A 16,352-nucleotide genomic window follows, 5' to 3' on the forward strand; every position below is an offset into this window, starting at 1 on the left:
CTCTGCTGCCGCCGCTCACAATTTGAGAGGTGCATTTACGAGCAGACGCTTGTAATTCAATCATTTGACCATCAGCGTCCGCGGACGTTTCCATTTATTGTATCGGTATTCCTTTGCGGCGGAAGTGAAATTTCGCTATATCGAAATCGCACGCAAACACACATTGTTATTTGGGGTTCTAAACAGATTGTGTGTTAGGGACAAGAGGTTATAAAAAGTTAAATACTTCGGTATATCAAGAATTTAGTTATATTGAAGTTCGTTATAACGTCGCTTAACTGTATTAAGAAATAAAGCGTCCAAAAAGTGTGAGAAGCAGGTTTTTTTTGAAAATCGAGCCAATGAGAGACAGGTTACTTCGCGCTGCGCTTGCGAGATTGCCTCGCCGCGACCGACTGCAAAATCTGGCTAAAATGTTAAGAGCAGCACGTGCAGCCCGGGCACTGTGTTTTTTCACCAATCCTGAGGGGTGGTTTAGGGCCCTTATAAGTAATGGATGCCACAATCTAGTTACGAGTTTCGAGCATAATGGCAGAATTTCAACAGCCTCTTTCAGGCAGACACTGGGGCTAAGGCCGGCTCGCCAAGCGCCTACAGCAGTACACTCTTCCTGAAGCTACGTCACCAAGAAAAAGTAACCAGAGCACGTGGTTGTGCTGAGCACGCCACGTCGTGCATCCGTGCACAGCACCCCATGCTGGCGGCAGTACTTACGCTACGCGCAGCAGATGCACTTCCATGAAATCAGTGGTTTTTTGTGGTGCCCTCGAAAGGCGCAAGGGTGCGCGCTCACGCTCATATGCTCCTTTCTAGCCCTGCTACGTGGTGGGAACCTGATTTGTCATGCACCATCTTGACCGTTGTATAGCAGCCGCATCAAATTTGCGCATTTTGAAGCGCTATCAATACCTCACTGTGAATCAGTCTTTGGCAAATTGTCTAGACAAGAGCGGCCAAGTGTGAGCGTGTGATGGCAAGCGTACATGTAGCCTGAGCTTAAGTTCCGCATCTTTAGAGACTACCTGATTGGTAAAAACTAATATAAGGTGGAGAAGTATGAGAGAGGCCTTTGCCCTGCAGTGGGCGTAACCATGATGATGATGATGATGATGATGATGATATACGTTAGCGAGGCCCGATGGCTACGAAACCAATAAGCCATGTGGTCAATGCTTTATACCTACCTGGGCGAGCATGGCCGAGAGTGAGTAGACGATAGTCGACTTTCTTCGGAAGTATGTGATTCTTAAGGAAATTAGAAACGCAGACCTGGCTACTTCAGCTTGTTTAATAAACTGCGTGAATAAGTCTAAAAATTAAAAGCGCGAATAAGAGCGCTGATCTAAATACGATTCCTAATTCATGCCAACTATCGGCTATTGGAGCGCTCTTTGGTAATCTGTCCACCGGCTGCAAGCGGCAGCCGCGAGCCACCCCGAAACAGGTGAGGAGAGGGCCTTTGTCAAAACAAAAAATCAAGAGTTTGCGCTCTGCTTGTGAGCCTTACGAGCCACGCATGAATGAGAAATTTGAGGTTCACAGTGGAATGTTTTTTTTTTTATTGCACGAAGACAGAGGGGTGGTTCAAGGCCCGCTTTAACATAAACAGTTTTTCTTAGATAACCCGTACCCTGTGTAAAAAAAGTGCGGGGTCGAACTTCAACTGAAATTATGGGTTTTAGGTTGCCTCCAACCAGCGACTAGTAGGTAAGGAGTATTTTTATTGTCGACCAGTAAAGCCTGGGTTAATTACTGCACTCCATATATAGGCGCAGTAGTGAAAGCGCCTGTATAACTCTCACCGGCGCTGCCACGACAAAATATGTCGGCCATGTCAGATTCGGCGAGCGGTCCCACTTCTTCATGTTCGCCTTCGGAATCTTTATTTCTTGCGCACGGCAACATCACTTACACCCGTATTCAAAAAAGCGTCTTAACTTGAAGCTCAGGCTTGACTTGGTTTAAATGACGCCTGTCGTGAACGCACAAAAGGAAACCCAATGAGCATCTTGGGCGCGCTCACACCATGCGTCATTTAGATCAAGTCAAGCATGGGCTTCAAGAAAAGATGCATTCCTGAATATAGGAATGAAGTTGGACTGTGCCGTGATGGTGCAGCGTTTGCGTAGATATTGTTGCGGCATTTCACATTTTACGGGATAGATTTCATACACCATAAGGATAGCCCAAGCAGCTAGATTGAGCTCTAAATATGGCTCTTGCACCATGACGAAGATTCCGGAACTGACCTTGCTATGTTGTTTTGTACGGGAAAAGTTCACAAGAGCAGCGTCGCCTCGCCATCATCAATCACGCCATCGATATAAATAAATAACGCCAGTCATGGTCCGCATCCTGCGAAGTTTCAACATTTATACTTGCTTAAACCGCAAAACAAGGTGTGTATATATATATATATATATATATATATATATATATATATATATATATATATATATATATATATATAATATGTACCGTTTTCTTAGGTTGGCTATCTAATTTCTGCGTGAAAGCGTATCTTTCCGTGCATCGGTCTGGCTTTCACCCAAAAACCATGTGCATCATGAACAATCCCCCAAGACTGTAATTTGTAACAGCGATTGAAAATTAGAAAGAAAATATCGAATCATTCACCGCTCCGTTTCAGTAAGTTTGTTACTACGGATGTGTTTCTACATAGCATGCAATCGTAGAAAACATAAGCAGGTTTCTTACTTGCTTAAATATAGCGCTGCGTCAATTCCAGAAAATATGTGTAGGTGTTGCTTCATGAAGCTCACCAATAGAGCTGCTGAGGAGGCTTCGGTCAGGTTTCTGTTCCTTGGATGTCTTTTGTATGGAAGTTCAGAATATTCCTGGGATGAAATATCACAATCACAATAATAACAGTATGATTACGCTCATAACACAAACGTTCTATTAGCGCATAAATAATTTATATTGTGTCTTTATTGAGTTTGCACAACCATACTTTACTATTCATCTCATTCCACAGTAGCATGTTGGAGAATATGTCAGCGCCAACAACCTTTATGCATTTAAATAAGGAGCTTCCTTTTGGCTTGATTGAAATTGTATAGGTATGCTCTAAATTGAGGCATTCTACCTCTTACAGTTGATCTTTAGATTTTCACCTAAAGAAGATGCTCGCGGCTAATGCAGCATAGGTCCAAAAGTGGCAATTTATTAGGTAATAAGTTATGGTAGTGAGGTGTAATTAATCCGTCAGATTTACCTATTTAAATGCATCTCTAGAACTGATACATAGCAGTGGATTTGAGTGTCTGTGTTCGCAATAATAAATGGTTGAATGATAAATTTAAAAATAGGAACTAGAGTCTTTTCTAGCATTCGTATGCTGACAGATGTTTTTGTACTTAGGCTTGCTGAAAGTTGTCACTGCCACTGTTGGGACGGGTAATGGCAAATTGGTGTGCACCTAATAGAGCTTTTCACATTAACAGTGGATATTATCCACGGTGCCCAAAATAATCGTGATCAACGTTTATTTTTTCGAAACGCTATAAATGTTACAATTATTATAAAGAATAAGCACGGGTTGATTATTATTGAGCGAATTAAGGCACCCTACGTAACAAATAAATAGTATTCGATAGGTAAATATACAGCACCAAATACAAAGACAATAAATACACTTGTAAATGCAAAAGTAATGTTAAATTGCAGTAAAGCACCGTGCAAATTAAGGGGTGCATTGCGTGCAGAGAATGGCATGTTGTATCCTCGTTTGATATGATTACTACATGGTCTGGAATGCTATTCCTATGTGAAAAAGGGCGACGCCATAAATATGGAGTCAATGCATGCTTTCGTTTAACCAAGAAGTTCACAAAACTGAGCACATTGTGAAGGCGCCCATGTATGCCGACTTGTGGGTGACCAAGAAGAGGGTGTGGTATATTGCACTAAATGTTCGTGTGGGGAACAGGCGATGATCTGATAACGCGAAATGCAAATAGCTGTAGTTAAATATCATTATTAACGTAACGCAGGAGGGGCGCTAAACTTCACGCGAGGTGAATCCTGCTGCTGTATAAGCAACAAGTTCTTGCGCACGGATAAATTATTCTGGGCGTAAAGAATATGTGAATGAAGTAAACTCCAGTTCCAGGGCAACTCGTATTTAATCACGTAACTTTCCTGCATTTTAATTTATGTGATTGGTACCACAATTTGCTCCGTAGATATCGGAGTCATGTAAATGAGTTAGATGCTGCTGCTAATGCGTTGGACGAGAAAGATCGAACGGAGGGAGGATATCAATATTTATGCGGTATTGTAGTAAACTTATTGCACTAACTATCAAACAGAAAAAAGAATATCGTGTTGCTAAGTTTACAGTAAAAAAAACCTTTTGAGGTAAGGGACATTCATCCCATCTTGCACAAACATTTGTTAGTTTAAGCTCAGTGAAAGACCACAACAATCTGAAAAAACTGCTGTTTGTGTGGTAAATAATGCAGTTAGAGATGCACTAACAATAGTGACGATACGATAACTCGGATTTGTTTACGCGTATTGAAATGTGCAGGAAGCAGCGAGACTCTTTTCAGGCCCACCAAAAATAACTCCGGTCAGCTTAAGCAAAAATTAATTTGCTACGTTAAACAGGATATGCACTGATAGCCGCAACTCACTCTTTGTAGTTATTTCCATTGTGTAAGCTACAGCGTAGTGTCGTAAAAGAACGAAATCAGCTGCCTTGCCTTCCTTTTTTATTATCGGGGTCAGGCTTTAATTTTCGCAAACATACTATGTGTTATCTGTACAGCAAGGCCTGTGTTGTGCATGAATTCAAGAATTGTTTTGAGATTTTTTTTTATCCAGCGATCATACAGGTCGTGGCACTATCGTGGAGGTCAGTTTGCATCAGTAAACGGTAGCGGTTACGCTTAGTGATAGCCATTCCAACACGGAAATCACACCATGTAGACAAGTTTCACCCAGAGCTAATTTCGGCCAGTTTCAAGGGACAGCCGGTGGGAGGGCCACCCCGGCCTGAACACTCCTGATCGCAACTTCCTCCACACTCGTAAGCTGATGTGGGAGGGGTCAGGCGCACTGTGGGCTACATAAGCTTGTGTCCTGCCGTAGGAAATCGTTACGGTTGTTGAGTAAGCGGGGGTGTCGAGGTCGGTAGCCGACTGATGTAAGTCATGGATTTGCAGGGTTGCGTGCCTTCTGGCCGGCTGTAAGTCTGAGATGTCGAGCTACGTGGTGTTGAATCCAGTGCACTTTGAGGAAAGTCGCTGAGTTGCGATTCAAGGTCTCTATACCGCCTCGTAGATTTCCTGTGCACTTTAAACCTTCTTGAGTCCTTGAACAGCTACTCAGGAATAAGTGATAGTAACCAAGCGTATTAGCGTAGAAAATTTAGAGAAATCAATTAATACAACGTCATTGATGATTGCAAGTTCGATCACTATAACAATGCATTTCTTTAGTTAAGGAGCACGGGTTACCGCATACTGGTTGCGCTTTTTGCGCAAATGGATGAAAGCTTTCGGGATTTTATAAAAACCACTCTTCATCGGCTATGTCATTTCTTTCTGAGTGATTTACAATTATTATATTCACAATATGTCATTACTAGCATAAAATTAATACTAATTTTATTACACTGGATTTTAAAACACCTCGTGTTTGGCGCAGCATAGCCTCAGCCGCTTTTGCGCCATTAAACACCATTTAACTAACTATTTTTGTTACAAGACTTTCACTGCGGTAAGATAACTTACCTCACTTCAACAGACTATCATTTGCTCTTATATACCTCTTCATAATCATTAGGCTCTAGTTTTGAGCCGATAATATCCCACACATTTTAACAAAGTTTTCATCTTGCAAACCACTTCGTATTTGGTAGTAAAACAATTGCATTATGAACTTACCGTGAGCACTACAATGTCTGTAACTACAACCATCAGGTCAAGGATATCTGTCTGCGTATTCCGAAGGTTCAGGTTGACCTTGATGAAGATTAAAAATGTTCAGGATTACTGGCAGCAAAATAATTAGGCACATGACGGGAGCCGCATCGTCACAAATGCATCGTTATTGTTCTTATGCAGCTCGCTTAGGAAGTGAAAGCTATTTTATGAAGCTGTTTTGAACTAGCGGTTTAATTTCCGTGCACTTTACAGAGTCGGCATGTCCGTGTATGATGCTTAGCATGGGTATTTCCAGGCACGGTTCTTTCGTGCCATTGATGCTGTTTTTCTTTGTGCTGATCGTGTTATGCACCGAATGGCCAACGAGAAAATAGTGGGCCGTGTAACCCCACAACATATTCTTGAGACACTGGTTTCACGACCACAAACATAGATAATTTTGCGCCCTTATTCAGGCGGAACGTGAACAACAATTTCTATCAAACGCGTCCAGTGTCTTCCTCTCGCACTATGGCATTCCCTGTTGTAGATTACGAAATATATGCATAAACGCCGTAGCACTCCAACTGTGTGTGTATGACAACATATTGCATTCGTTGCCATGTGCTGTTGCTGCGCGATAGTTTAGTGACGGCTCAATCTGTACATTGTCGCTGCGACGAGAGTTAAAGTCTCTGTGGTACAGGTTGCGGAAAGACCTTACAGTTTTTTTATGCCTTATGGCAGTGTCAAGGCATAGCTTAAATGCGGCCACGCCATGAAAGAATACCGCTGTCAATGACAACTCTCATCATCAGCGTCATGGTATTGACGCGTATAGCAAATAAAGGTTTGATCAAACAAATGATGACGCCCTAAGACAATCGTATTATGAATCCAGGCACCTTATGATCGTACCCTTCGAACATGTGTCGTCATTGTCACAGAGCTTCTGTGTTTTTTAGAACGCTTTACTTGAAAGGTCCCAAAGACATCAAGCAGGTTATTGCAGTATCCACGTTGTCTAGAAAGTACGGCTAAATGCAGATAATCCACGTGCAAGTGAAATACAGCATATCTGCTAATCTAACGATAGAAGTCTCGGTTTGGATGTTAGTGGAGACATTCAGACTGCATGTAAAATTTGTGTTTTACATAAAATTATAAAGAAACGGTTAGGGAAGTTGTGCTCCATTGGCGAACCAATGAAAGCAATCGCAATGTCCAGGGTGGAGCTATTCTTCAGACGGTTTCTTAGGACTAGGAAGGAGGGTGAGATGCTGCAATAATAGACTTGAGGGAACTAATACTGCGTAAAAAAAGAAACTCCTGGGCTCAAAATACGCAAAGTGCGTCGAGCAGCACATCGCCTGGCACTTTTGCATGTATTCGCGGGCTTCTTTCACGTTCCGGAAATCTTTATGTAGCACGTACTGAGCAAGAGAAAGCTGCATCGAGAATTTTTCATGTTGCTCTACGATTTTCTCATTGACACTTTTTATATAATTATAGTATTAGGGAATTTGATCATTAATACTGCTTATCTAATATGGCGGAAAGCAAAAAATAATCGGAATATCTCCAAGCAACCACAAATAACTTGATTATAGTTGAGTTGATAGTTGAGCTGAATATATCTTTTTTGACCTATGATTCAGATTACATGAATTGATGATCCTGCTTCCCGCTTGGTTGTTGTGCTGTGAAGGTTACTGTTTTCTTTTTTCTGGGAAAGAGTTCTACCAATCACGAGGTAAATCATTTGACGTTACGCGTTTGGGAATATCGCATAATTCACTGTTACAATCTCACATTTGATGCAGTAACTTCTGTGTTCATGTTCCAGGAAAACCGTAAAGCTGTGAAATATTCTCGAAGGCTACATGAAAGTCGCCGTGCACCATCTAACTTCAGGCTTCAAGAATTTTCCACTGAGCACGGACACGCAGCTGATCATATCAGCAGGGCCACGTTAAAGTTATTGCGTGATCACTACTGCAGTGTCTCTCGCATAGATTCTATTGGGTATAAACTTTACGAGCTACCTGTTTGACGCTCAATTTCGTGAGACGACCCAGAAATATTGCCAAATACGTAGAATGCCAGCTAGATACAAACTTTCAACAGTTTGAGCTGTGACGACACATTGCATCACACGTAATTATGATTGGAAGATGCCACGAGAACAAAGTTAGGGCATCAGGAGTCTAATCTAACAACCTGGGATACCGTCCGACAGTTTCTCAAAGGCGTTCACAAGCTTCGTCTGAAGAGCTTCAGATGACGCAGATGATGAAATTTCGTTTGAATCCCGAGTGCAGTCGCGTTTGCACACTTCGCCATTTTTACGAGACAACCCGTATTTTCTGTCACGCTGGCCCAGACATGTCTTAGAAGGCACATTTGTGCCTCGAGAGGTGGTGTAAATAAGAACGATTCGCCACACTGGGCCGACAACCGCCCATGTATGGGGCAAACCTTCTGACAGAGGTAATGAGAGTTGAGAAGACGCCCGAAATGAGCAAAGGTGAATCAAATTGTCGCACGGTGCGAGAGTACACAGAAGTTCAAGCCTTCTTTTGCAACAACCTTCGACAGCGAATAAGAACAGGTTTTCGTAAAAACTACGCAAGTTGTTTTCAGCGTTGCTGCGCCAGGTTGCTGTAGTTATACCAAGATTATTCGCAAACGAATCTGACTGTCGCTGGGACTCCCTGCGCCGCAACAACGTAAACCGGAAGCGTTGAATTCATGGCCGTCGTCTCGTTCCTCCTTTGCGCCATGGCGACAGTCCCATAACTCGATCATTCAATCATAAACCGCTGCTGCTGCACTAGCCCAGTCACATGTAGACGCGCGCAATACATAAGCCTTATACAAAAGTTCGTTAGTTCTTTGTGTAAACGATTTATCATTTCGTCTTTGAACTCCCAAAATACCACATGCTTTCGAGTGATTTAATTTATATGACGATTCCAGAGCAATTCTAATAAAAATAAAGACGCGAGGGCATTGTTTTCATTAATTGTATCCGAATTTCTACCTTTGATTTCGCAATCAAAGATATTAGGACATTTTTTCTAAAGAGCATAAAAACTATTTTCTGTAACTTGCATGGAAGAACGATCACACCATCAGGAAATTATGTTTATTAGTACTATTTGTTTTGAACACATATACACAGGTATTAGGAAAGGGAAAGCGAGGAGCAGGCTGGCAACTGCCACCGGAAGGGGCACAACGCCTGCCTGCTCTTCTGAAGGGAGGTGACAGCAACACAGAAATAGAAGATAGGAAGGAGGGGAGGAAAAAGGAAAGAGGAAAGGAGAGCAACAGGACACTGCAACAGGACAAATCTAAAGACTAAAGTAGAACTCTGCAGCCAGAATTAAAGTGACGCCGCGTCGAACAGCCTCCACAATTCTCAACCGCATCCATGGCTAGTTCGCTATGCGGCTAGTTGTGTTCTCCATGATGAGACGCCAAGTAAAGCTGCATGTAATCACCGTTTCACCGTTAGTCGGTTCACAATATACAGTGTAAGGTGTTTGAACTCGCCAGCTCCCATCTTCGAAGGAAGAAGCGTTAGGGTACAGTACTGATCACACACAGTAGGGCCCGTCACTGAAGGTCATGCTACTACAGAATGTTCAATGTTCATGCTAAAACATGAACCTAAGTTAGTTCGTTCTATAAAGGTTAGTAGGGCGCGATGGGCCTGATCACGTTTAGATGCACAGCCACTGGGACATAAACATAATCTGGAAACTTTTCAATCTCACTTGTTCGAAAAGTTTCCAGATTATGTTTATGTCCCAATATATATACATTCATCAACGTCGATAATATGATCCTAGAGCACATACTCGTCGACATATAGTTTGATGTATGATGTAACATCTGTAAGTATATATTATTTTAAATAAAAAAAGGATTGGTTTATTCGCTGAGCCAGATAGCACACCTGAAGTCACTTCAGTTTCTCTTTAATGTATCCCTTGAATACCACCCCCCTGGCGTCGTAGGTGAAAATATTAATTTATGTAATATATTGCGAACCTGGTTGTATTGTATCTGTGCGATTTGTCTAGCAGTAACAAGTGCTGGAGGGTGCCGCACGCTGCTATAAAATCCACAAAGTTATAGTCAAACGAGAAAGGTTTACGTACAGTACCATAGCTACGTCATATCTGAGTTGAATTATTTGAGTTATAGAAGAATAACCGTAGTGGAAACCACGCTCTTGAGTAATATGTAAAGGATATTTTTTCAGATGATCCATGATAGGCATAAATAAAGTTGCGTTGGAGCGTTTAGACGTCGTAATTTTTAAGTAAATTTGTCGGTGATTTCTTGTAATGATGCGGAGCCCAGATTTTTGCAGCAGCACAGGATTCGCTGTTTTGCAGTCCGAAGGTGGGTCTCTATCATCTAGCGACCTTGAAAGAATAATGTACAGATATTTTGACATTGGGTGAAGACCAACGGCGAATATCTCAACAACCTATGGTTTGGATTAGCCGGTGGATCAACAGCGTTTGATAATAAGTGGCAAGGGAGGGGAAGCGCAGTCCAGGAGAGCTTAATATTAGGTGATTCTAGAGACATTACGAAATTAGCAGGTGGAAAGAGGAATCAGCTAGCGCAAAACTGGGGTAGACCGCTGAGAAAGCCTTCCTGCTGCAGTGTACGTAAACATAGGCTGCTGGTAATGATGATGATGATGGTGATACAACGATTATTTAGACATTGAGCGTGCTCATAAAGAGATGTAGACATTTAGTATGTCAGCTCAGCCTCAAGCTGTCGATGCCTTAAGAATGCAGAGTGCTTTTTCTACCCGCCACAGTTGCTCAATGGCTAAGGTGTCGGGATGCTCAGCACGAAGTCATGGAATCGAATAGCGGCCGCGGTGGTCGCATTTCGATGGGGGTCAAATGCGAAAGCAGCCGTGTACCAAGATTTAGGTGCACGTTAAAGAACTCCGGGTGGTACAAATTTTCGGAGTCCTCCACTATGGTGCGCCTCATAATCAGGTCGGGGTTTAAGCACGTAAAACCCCACAGTTTAATTTTTTCAGCACTTTTACTAAATTACATTGATCGAACAGCGCACATTCCATGGCTTGACCTCCTGGATGGCGACAAAAAAAAACACAGTTCGTATCTTCTACGCTTGGCTTGAACACTGATCTTCGAAAAGAATTCAAGCACGCGGCCTTCTCGAGATCAAGAGGTGGGATCGATAACTGCCCTTTCGAGTTGTTTTTGATGAATGTCCCTAACGCTTTTGAATTATGTTGTATGCGCAGGTCGACTGTGTCAAAGAATTGGTCTTTCGTTTGTATTATCGTGTCCTCCATTGCTTTGCTACCTTGATACAGTAGTGTTTTTCTTCCTAGCGATGAATATTCTTTAAAAAACGTGCATGAGCTTCACTTCACTTCACTTTATTACCTTTAAGGACCCCAGGATGGGGGTATTACATAAGTGGTGGGTAGCAAATAAGAGAAATCAAATACACAAGGAAAGTATGTTTAGGTACTAGTTTGCTTGCTGGTAAATATGTTAACTATATAGTTCAAAAACGTGGATGGGCAGGTGATTCCGGCGATGTCGTGTGCAAGGCCGTTCCAGTCCAAGGGTGAACGTGGGAAGAATTATGCGGCAAAAGTGGTAGTGTGCGCACATGGACGGGCGAATTGAAGGGGATGACCAATGCGGAGTGAAATACATGCAGGAGGACTGATGTAGGGTGGATGATGAAGTGAGCTGTAAAAAAACCTAAGAAATAAGCACATAGTAGCGATCTGACGCCGACAAGCCAGGGTTGTTAAGCCGCACTCTGGTTTTAACGATGATATACCGATATTATATATAGAGCATGAATGAATGAATCTTGTGGCACGGTTCTGTACTGATTCTATACAGTTTGTTAGATATTTTTGGTTAGGGCTCCAGATGGCAGAGGCATATGCCAACTTAGAGCGTACGAGTGACTTGTATGCAAGCAATCTAAGGTTTGATGGCGCCAGACATAGATGAGCTTTTAGGAAACCAATGCTTCTGTTAGCAGATGGTATCACTCTAGTGACATGCGCGTTCCAAGTTAGATGGTTAGAGAACGTTACGCCTAGGTATTGTAAGACTGTGTTAATTCTATCGTGACGTGCGAGATTGTATAAGGGAACGGGAGAGGATTACGTTTTCGATGAAATAACATGAGTTTGCATTTATCTGGGTTTTGTTCCATGAGCCATTGGTTACACCAGACTTGGACGCAAGTTAAATCACTTTGGAGAGTTAGTTGGTCAGGGGGGTTACTGATTGTGCGATAGATAACACAGTCATCGGCAACGATACGAACTTTACAGGAGACCTGTGTTGCTAGGTCGTTAACATATATTTAACATAGAAGGGGATCAAGGACCGACCCTTGCGAGACGCCTGATGCTACTGCAAAGGACCTAGAGGCTTGATTATTAACGTGAACAAATTGGGTATGGTTTGCCAGAAATTCTTTTGTCCACAGCAGTACGTTATGATGCAAGTTTAACCAAGAAAGTTTTAGTAGCAAGCGCTTATGAGAAAGCTTGTCGAAGGCTTTCGCGAAATCTAGGAAGATTGAGTCAGTTTGAAGGTTAGAACCAAGGGCCATGTGCAGGTCATAGACAAAAATAGCCAATTGTGTTCCACAAGGTAGGTTCTTACGGAAGCCGTGTTGAGAAGGATGAAAGAAATTAATAGAGTCAAGAAAGTTCATTATGATACAAGAGATTACATATTCCATGATTTTGCTTGAGCTTGTCGTCTGCATTGATGTATTTTGCGCACATCTTGCGTGAACCAAAGCTCACATGCACTTTGTCATGAAGGCATTATCCATGACCGCACACGCTGGTCACGAAGCTAAAAAAAATTGTATCTAAATGTATTCCATAATTTTTGCATTCAAAATAAACCTGATAAAGTTTCAAAATTATCGTTGTACTTGCCTAGAGCAATTGTTATCTCTGCTCTACGTGTATTTTCGTAGGTATAGATGCGTGTTTTGAGCGCTGATGGTAACTAATACGCATTGTACGTTCATTTCAAGATGCAATGAACAGTGGTCACTTGCAGCGCGTAGTACAAGCGCTGACCGAGAAGATGCGGATAAATTAGAAAAATAAGATCTAGTATAATGTTTTGGCGCTTTTATCCGACGCCAATTGTTGAAAGGAGAAAGAATGCATGTTTCTAATTTTTTTTTACTTGAGCCACTGATGCCAGATTGTGAAATGTTGCCCTGGGACAAAGGAACCTCCGACCCGTCGAAGGCTCCTGCTATAACCAAACTCTCCTTTTTTAATATTATATTGCTGCACCCAAGTGCGCCATCTTGCCTATGGCGCTACTAGGTAGCTAATGGAAGCAACATACGATTCAATATTTGCCATTTCATCACGTTTATCTGGGTCCACACGACTTTGCATGACCCGACATCTACTTCAAAAGCGCAAGAAGCAATATTTTCCTGAGCCAGGATGAAAACCAAGCACCAGTGACAGTCGCGACCTATTCGGTAAGTAACGTAATTGGAGCAAAACAGCTCAGCTTTAATTCTGAGCTTAATATTATTACAGGTATTGTTATTTATACAAGACTAGTCGAGTCAGCAGTCTTATTTTGGAGGCTTCTACAAATTGAGAGTAGTAACGATAAACTTGAAGGTTTATGTTCCATTACGTCACTTGCGTAACCTTTATAGGTAAATTGTAGTAGACATACTTTAGTTGTTTCTTTATAATGTTTCTTTATACGAAGCATCACCTATTATCAAAAGTTTATTGTTTTTGATTTAAACCCTCATTAATAGGGCTCCCTATTATTTCAACATTGAAGCAAAACAAGGATTCTCAAAGTTGCACCAAAACGGGCTTGCGAGAGGCTGTTACTGCTCACGCCACCTGGCGTGAACGTTAAGCACCTAATTTGATATGCGCGTACTTCAAACCGATTTGGCTCCATTAACGTCTCTCATGGGGCAAATCGGCCTTAACGCAGACCTTTCCACAATTAAGGATGGAAAAAATTTACTGTGTGGGGCGCGGAGCTCACCCACACTTCGCTGTCGTAATCAGTCGAACAAGAGAAAATGTTGAAAATCTAATGATCCATTTTCATTAGAGTCTACGACTTATCACATTTTCTTCATGGTTGCCACCGCTAAGCTAATAATATGTCCTAAAATGCATGTTTTAATTTAAAACGGCTGTTTTTAAATAACCATAAAACTTTTGCCGAAACACCTGCCGTATGCTCTGCCACATCCTACGAACTTATGTTCCGAATTCCCTACACCGGCGCCTGTTATGTGGCATGAATACACCTAAAATTTGCTCTTTATACACTTCAATGCAGGAAACCTAGTGTGCCACATCAGAGCTAATTCGTTGTAATGCGATTGAGTTGCTCATAAAGCAGCACTATTTTAACTGCTTTACAGCAAATACGAGTAGAAATGTCGTAAATGTGAATGCCTAATTTATTGTTCTCTATCTTGAATAAAAATACACAGACTAAAATACACAAGTACTTTATCTGCTACACAAGCTTTCTTAAGCCGCTGGTTTAAACCATCAAGCGCAGAAATAGTAATAAGACCTTGTGTTGCTACACTCGGCAATCAGGTCCTGAAATTAATTGAAATTTACTTACGGCAGCGAATAAGACGCGCAGGTAGTCAACTAGTTGTTGGTGCTGGTGATCAACTGTTTCCTGGAAGGAAGCAGCTAACTCGGAACTTACAACGACCGCTGTTTCGACTGTTCCGTACATCGGACCTGAAAATTAAGAGTACGATTTATTCAAATACGAATTTAGGTCACCGTCAATTATTACATGAGGATGATGTGGACAGAATATTTGAGCTTTGAGCTCTTCAAGGACAAGGGAAAATTTTCCAGCTTTACTTTACTGATGGGAGTCAACCAGTGGTTGCTTGACACTCGAACTGCATTGTGAAAGTTTTAATATTGCACTTTATACTTTCGAAGGATACAATGGTGTACTTTATAACGAACGCCAGGCACTCATGGCAGTAAGACACAATACTTGTCCTAAAACAGATATGCAACTCTTTGGAACTTCCTAAACCAGAAGGGCTTGCCAGCCGAACAATCAAACCTAACACACTTACTCAAAAGGCATACTTACACTTTCGGTGGCAAAATTGGAAAGATTGTTTGTTAGAGAGGTTTATTTAATATTCAAGTGTGTGACACGCGGAGAAAGGCTTTGGTATTTTGTCGACGATTTATAATAATGGATTTTCACGATGCAAAGGCCAGTTCCAGCCAAAGAAAGACAAGCACTTGGTGCAATGAGTGGACATTGTCACATGATGACAGTGGAGCACGCCAGTGCAGTGGTCGGAAGCGTGCTTTTGATCACATTTTGCGCATGTGAGATGGCCTTCGCAGCTTTGGGAGCCAATCTTTGACATTTGAAACATCTACGTGGATTTGGAATGAATGCTTTTACTCGTGTTCTCGTGCATCCTGTATCGAGAAATTCTCGCAGTACACTTGTAGCAAAGATGAGAATGAGATGTTTTGTATAAATTTCTTTGTTGTGCCGCTTGATGGCTATTCTTTGTACTTTGACAGCATTGTGTTCGTTCCATCCTTCGAGTACTTCTTCACTCAGATTCAAAAGATCAACATCTGATATCACACTTCTGGATGTGTTCGTAGAGCGATGTGGGGTCACTCTGATTTCGACATCACCAAAATCCAGAATATTGGCAATCTGTTCATGTTGGAGCTGCTAACTTACTTCAAACCGTAGATCCCCACTAGCCATGTTAGTGCTTTTGTATCCAGAACCCAGCACATCGGTAAGAACTTTCGCAGTGGTGAATGGGGAAAGGGTTCTTACTGTCTTATCGGGTACTGACTATGTATGACGTAGTAGCACGGGAAAGATTCCTTGTGTTGGGCAAAAAATTAAAGAGTTTCTTCGGTCGGGGAATGGAAGTCGGGAATAGCTGCTTAAGTCCATCAATAATTATTATCTTTCGGCACCTATGCCAGCCACCTACCATCGAGCCCAACCAGGGACCGCTGCAAGACCCAAGGGAAACGCAGACGCCAGCTGTACATAGCTACTACAACCTAATATAATAGATCCAAGGTTGGATGAACAACACCAGGTTAACCCTTGCTGCCTGGAAAATGGGCAGTAAATGAAGTGAGAAGACAGAAGAGGTGGAAAATGTGAGAAAAAGACGAAGGTTCGAGTGAGCGAGAAAGACAGGCAAAGGGAACTACCGATTTCCCCCGGGCACATCAGTCCAGGGGTGCCGTCTACTTGAAGCCGAGGCCAAGGAGGTGTGTTGGTGCAGCCGAGGGGCAGTAAAGGTCCAAACACCCGGCATTGGGTCAACCACCGGAATCCCCTTTTTTCCAGACACCGC

General features: G+C 42.2%; 1 protein-coding gene across 3 annotated transcripts in view; it reads right to left on the bottom strand.

The window, feature by feature from the left end:
- LOC135896010 (venom metalloproteinase antarease-like TpachMP_B) overlaps window positions 1-16,352 on the bottom strand; it is a 59,721-nt gene that overhangs the window by 34,185 nt on the left and 9,184 nt on the right. For all 3 annotated transcript variants that reach the window (XM_070527549.1, XM_070527551.1, XM_070527550.1), the window contains exons 4-6: window positions 14,594-14,718; window positions 5,916-5,993; window positions 2,719-2,858 (exon numbers count right to left, since the gene is read on the bottom strand). In XM_070527549.1, the coding sequence (XP_070383650.1) occupies window positions 2,719-2,858; window positions 5,916-5,993; window positions 14,594-14,718 (343 nt within the window). The remainder of the gene's footprint in view (window positions 1-2,718; window positions 2,859-5,915; window positions 5,994-14,593; window positions 14,719-16,352) is intronic.

This window comes from Dermacentor albipictus, chromosome 10 (genome assembly GCF_038994185.2).
Source record: "Dermacentor albipictus isolate Rhodes 1998 colony chromosome 10, USDA_Dalb.pri_finalv2, whole genome shotgun sequence".
In the NCBI taxonomy this organism is placed as follows: Eukaryota; Metazoa; Arthropoda; class Arachnida; order Ixodida; family Ixodidae; genus Dermacentor; species Dermacentor albipictus.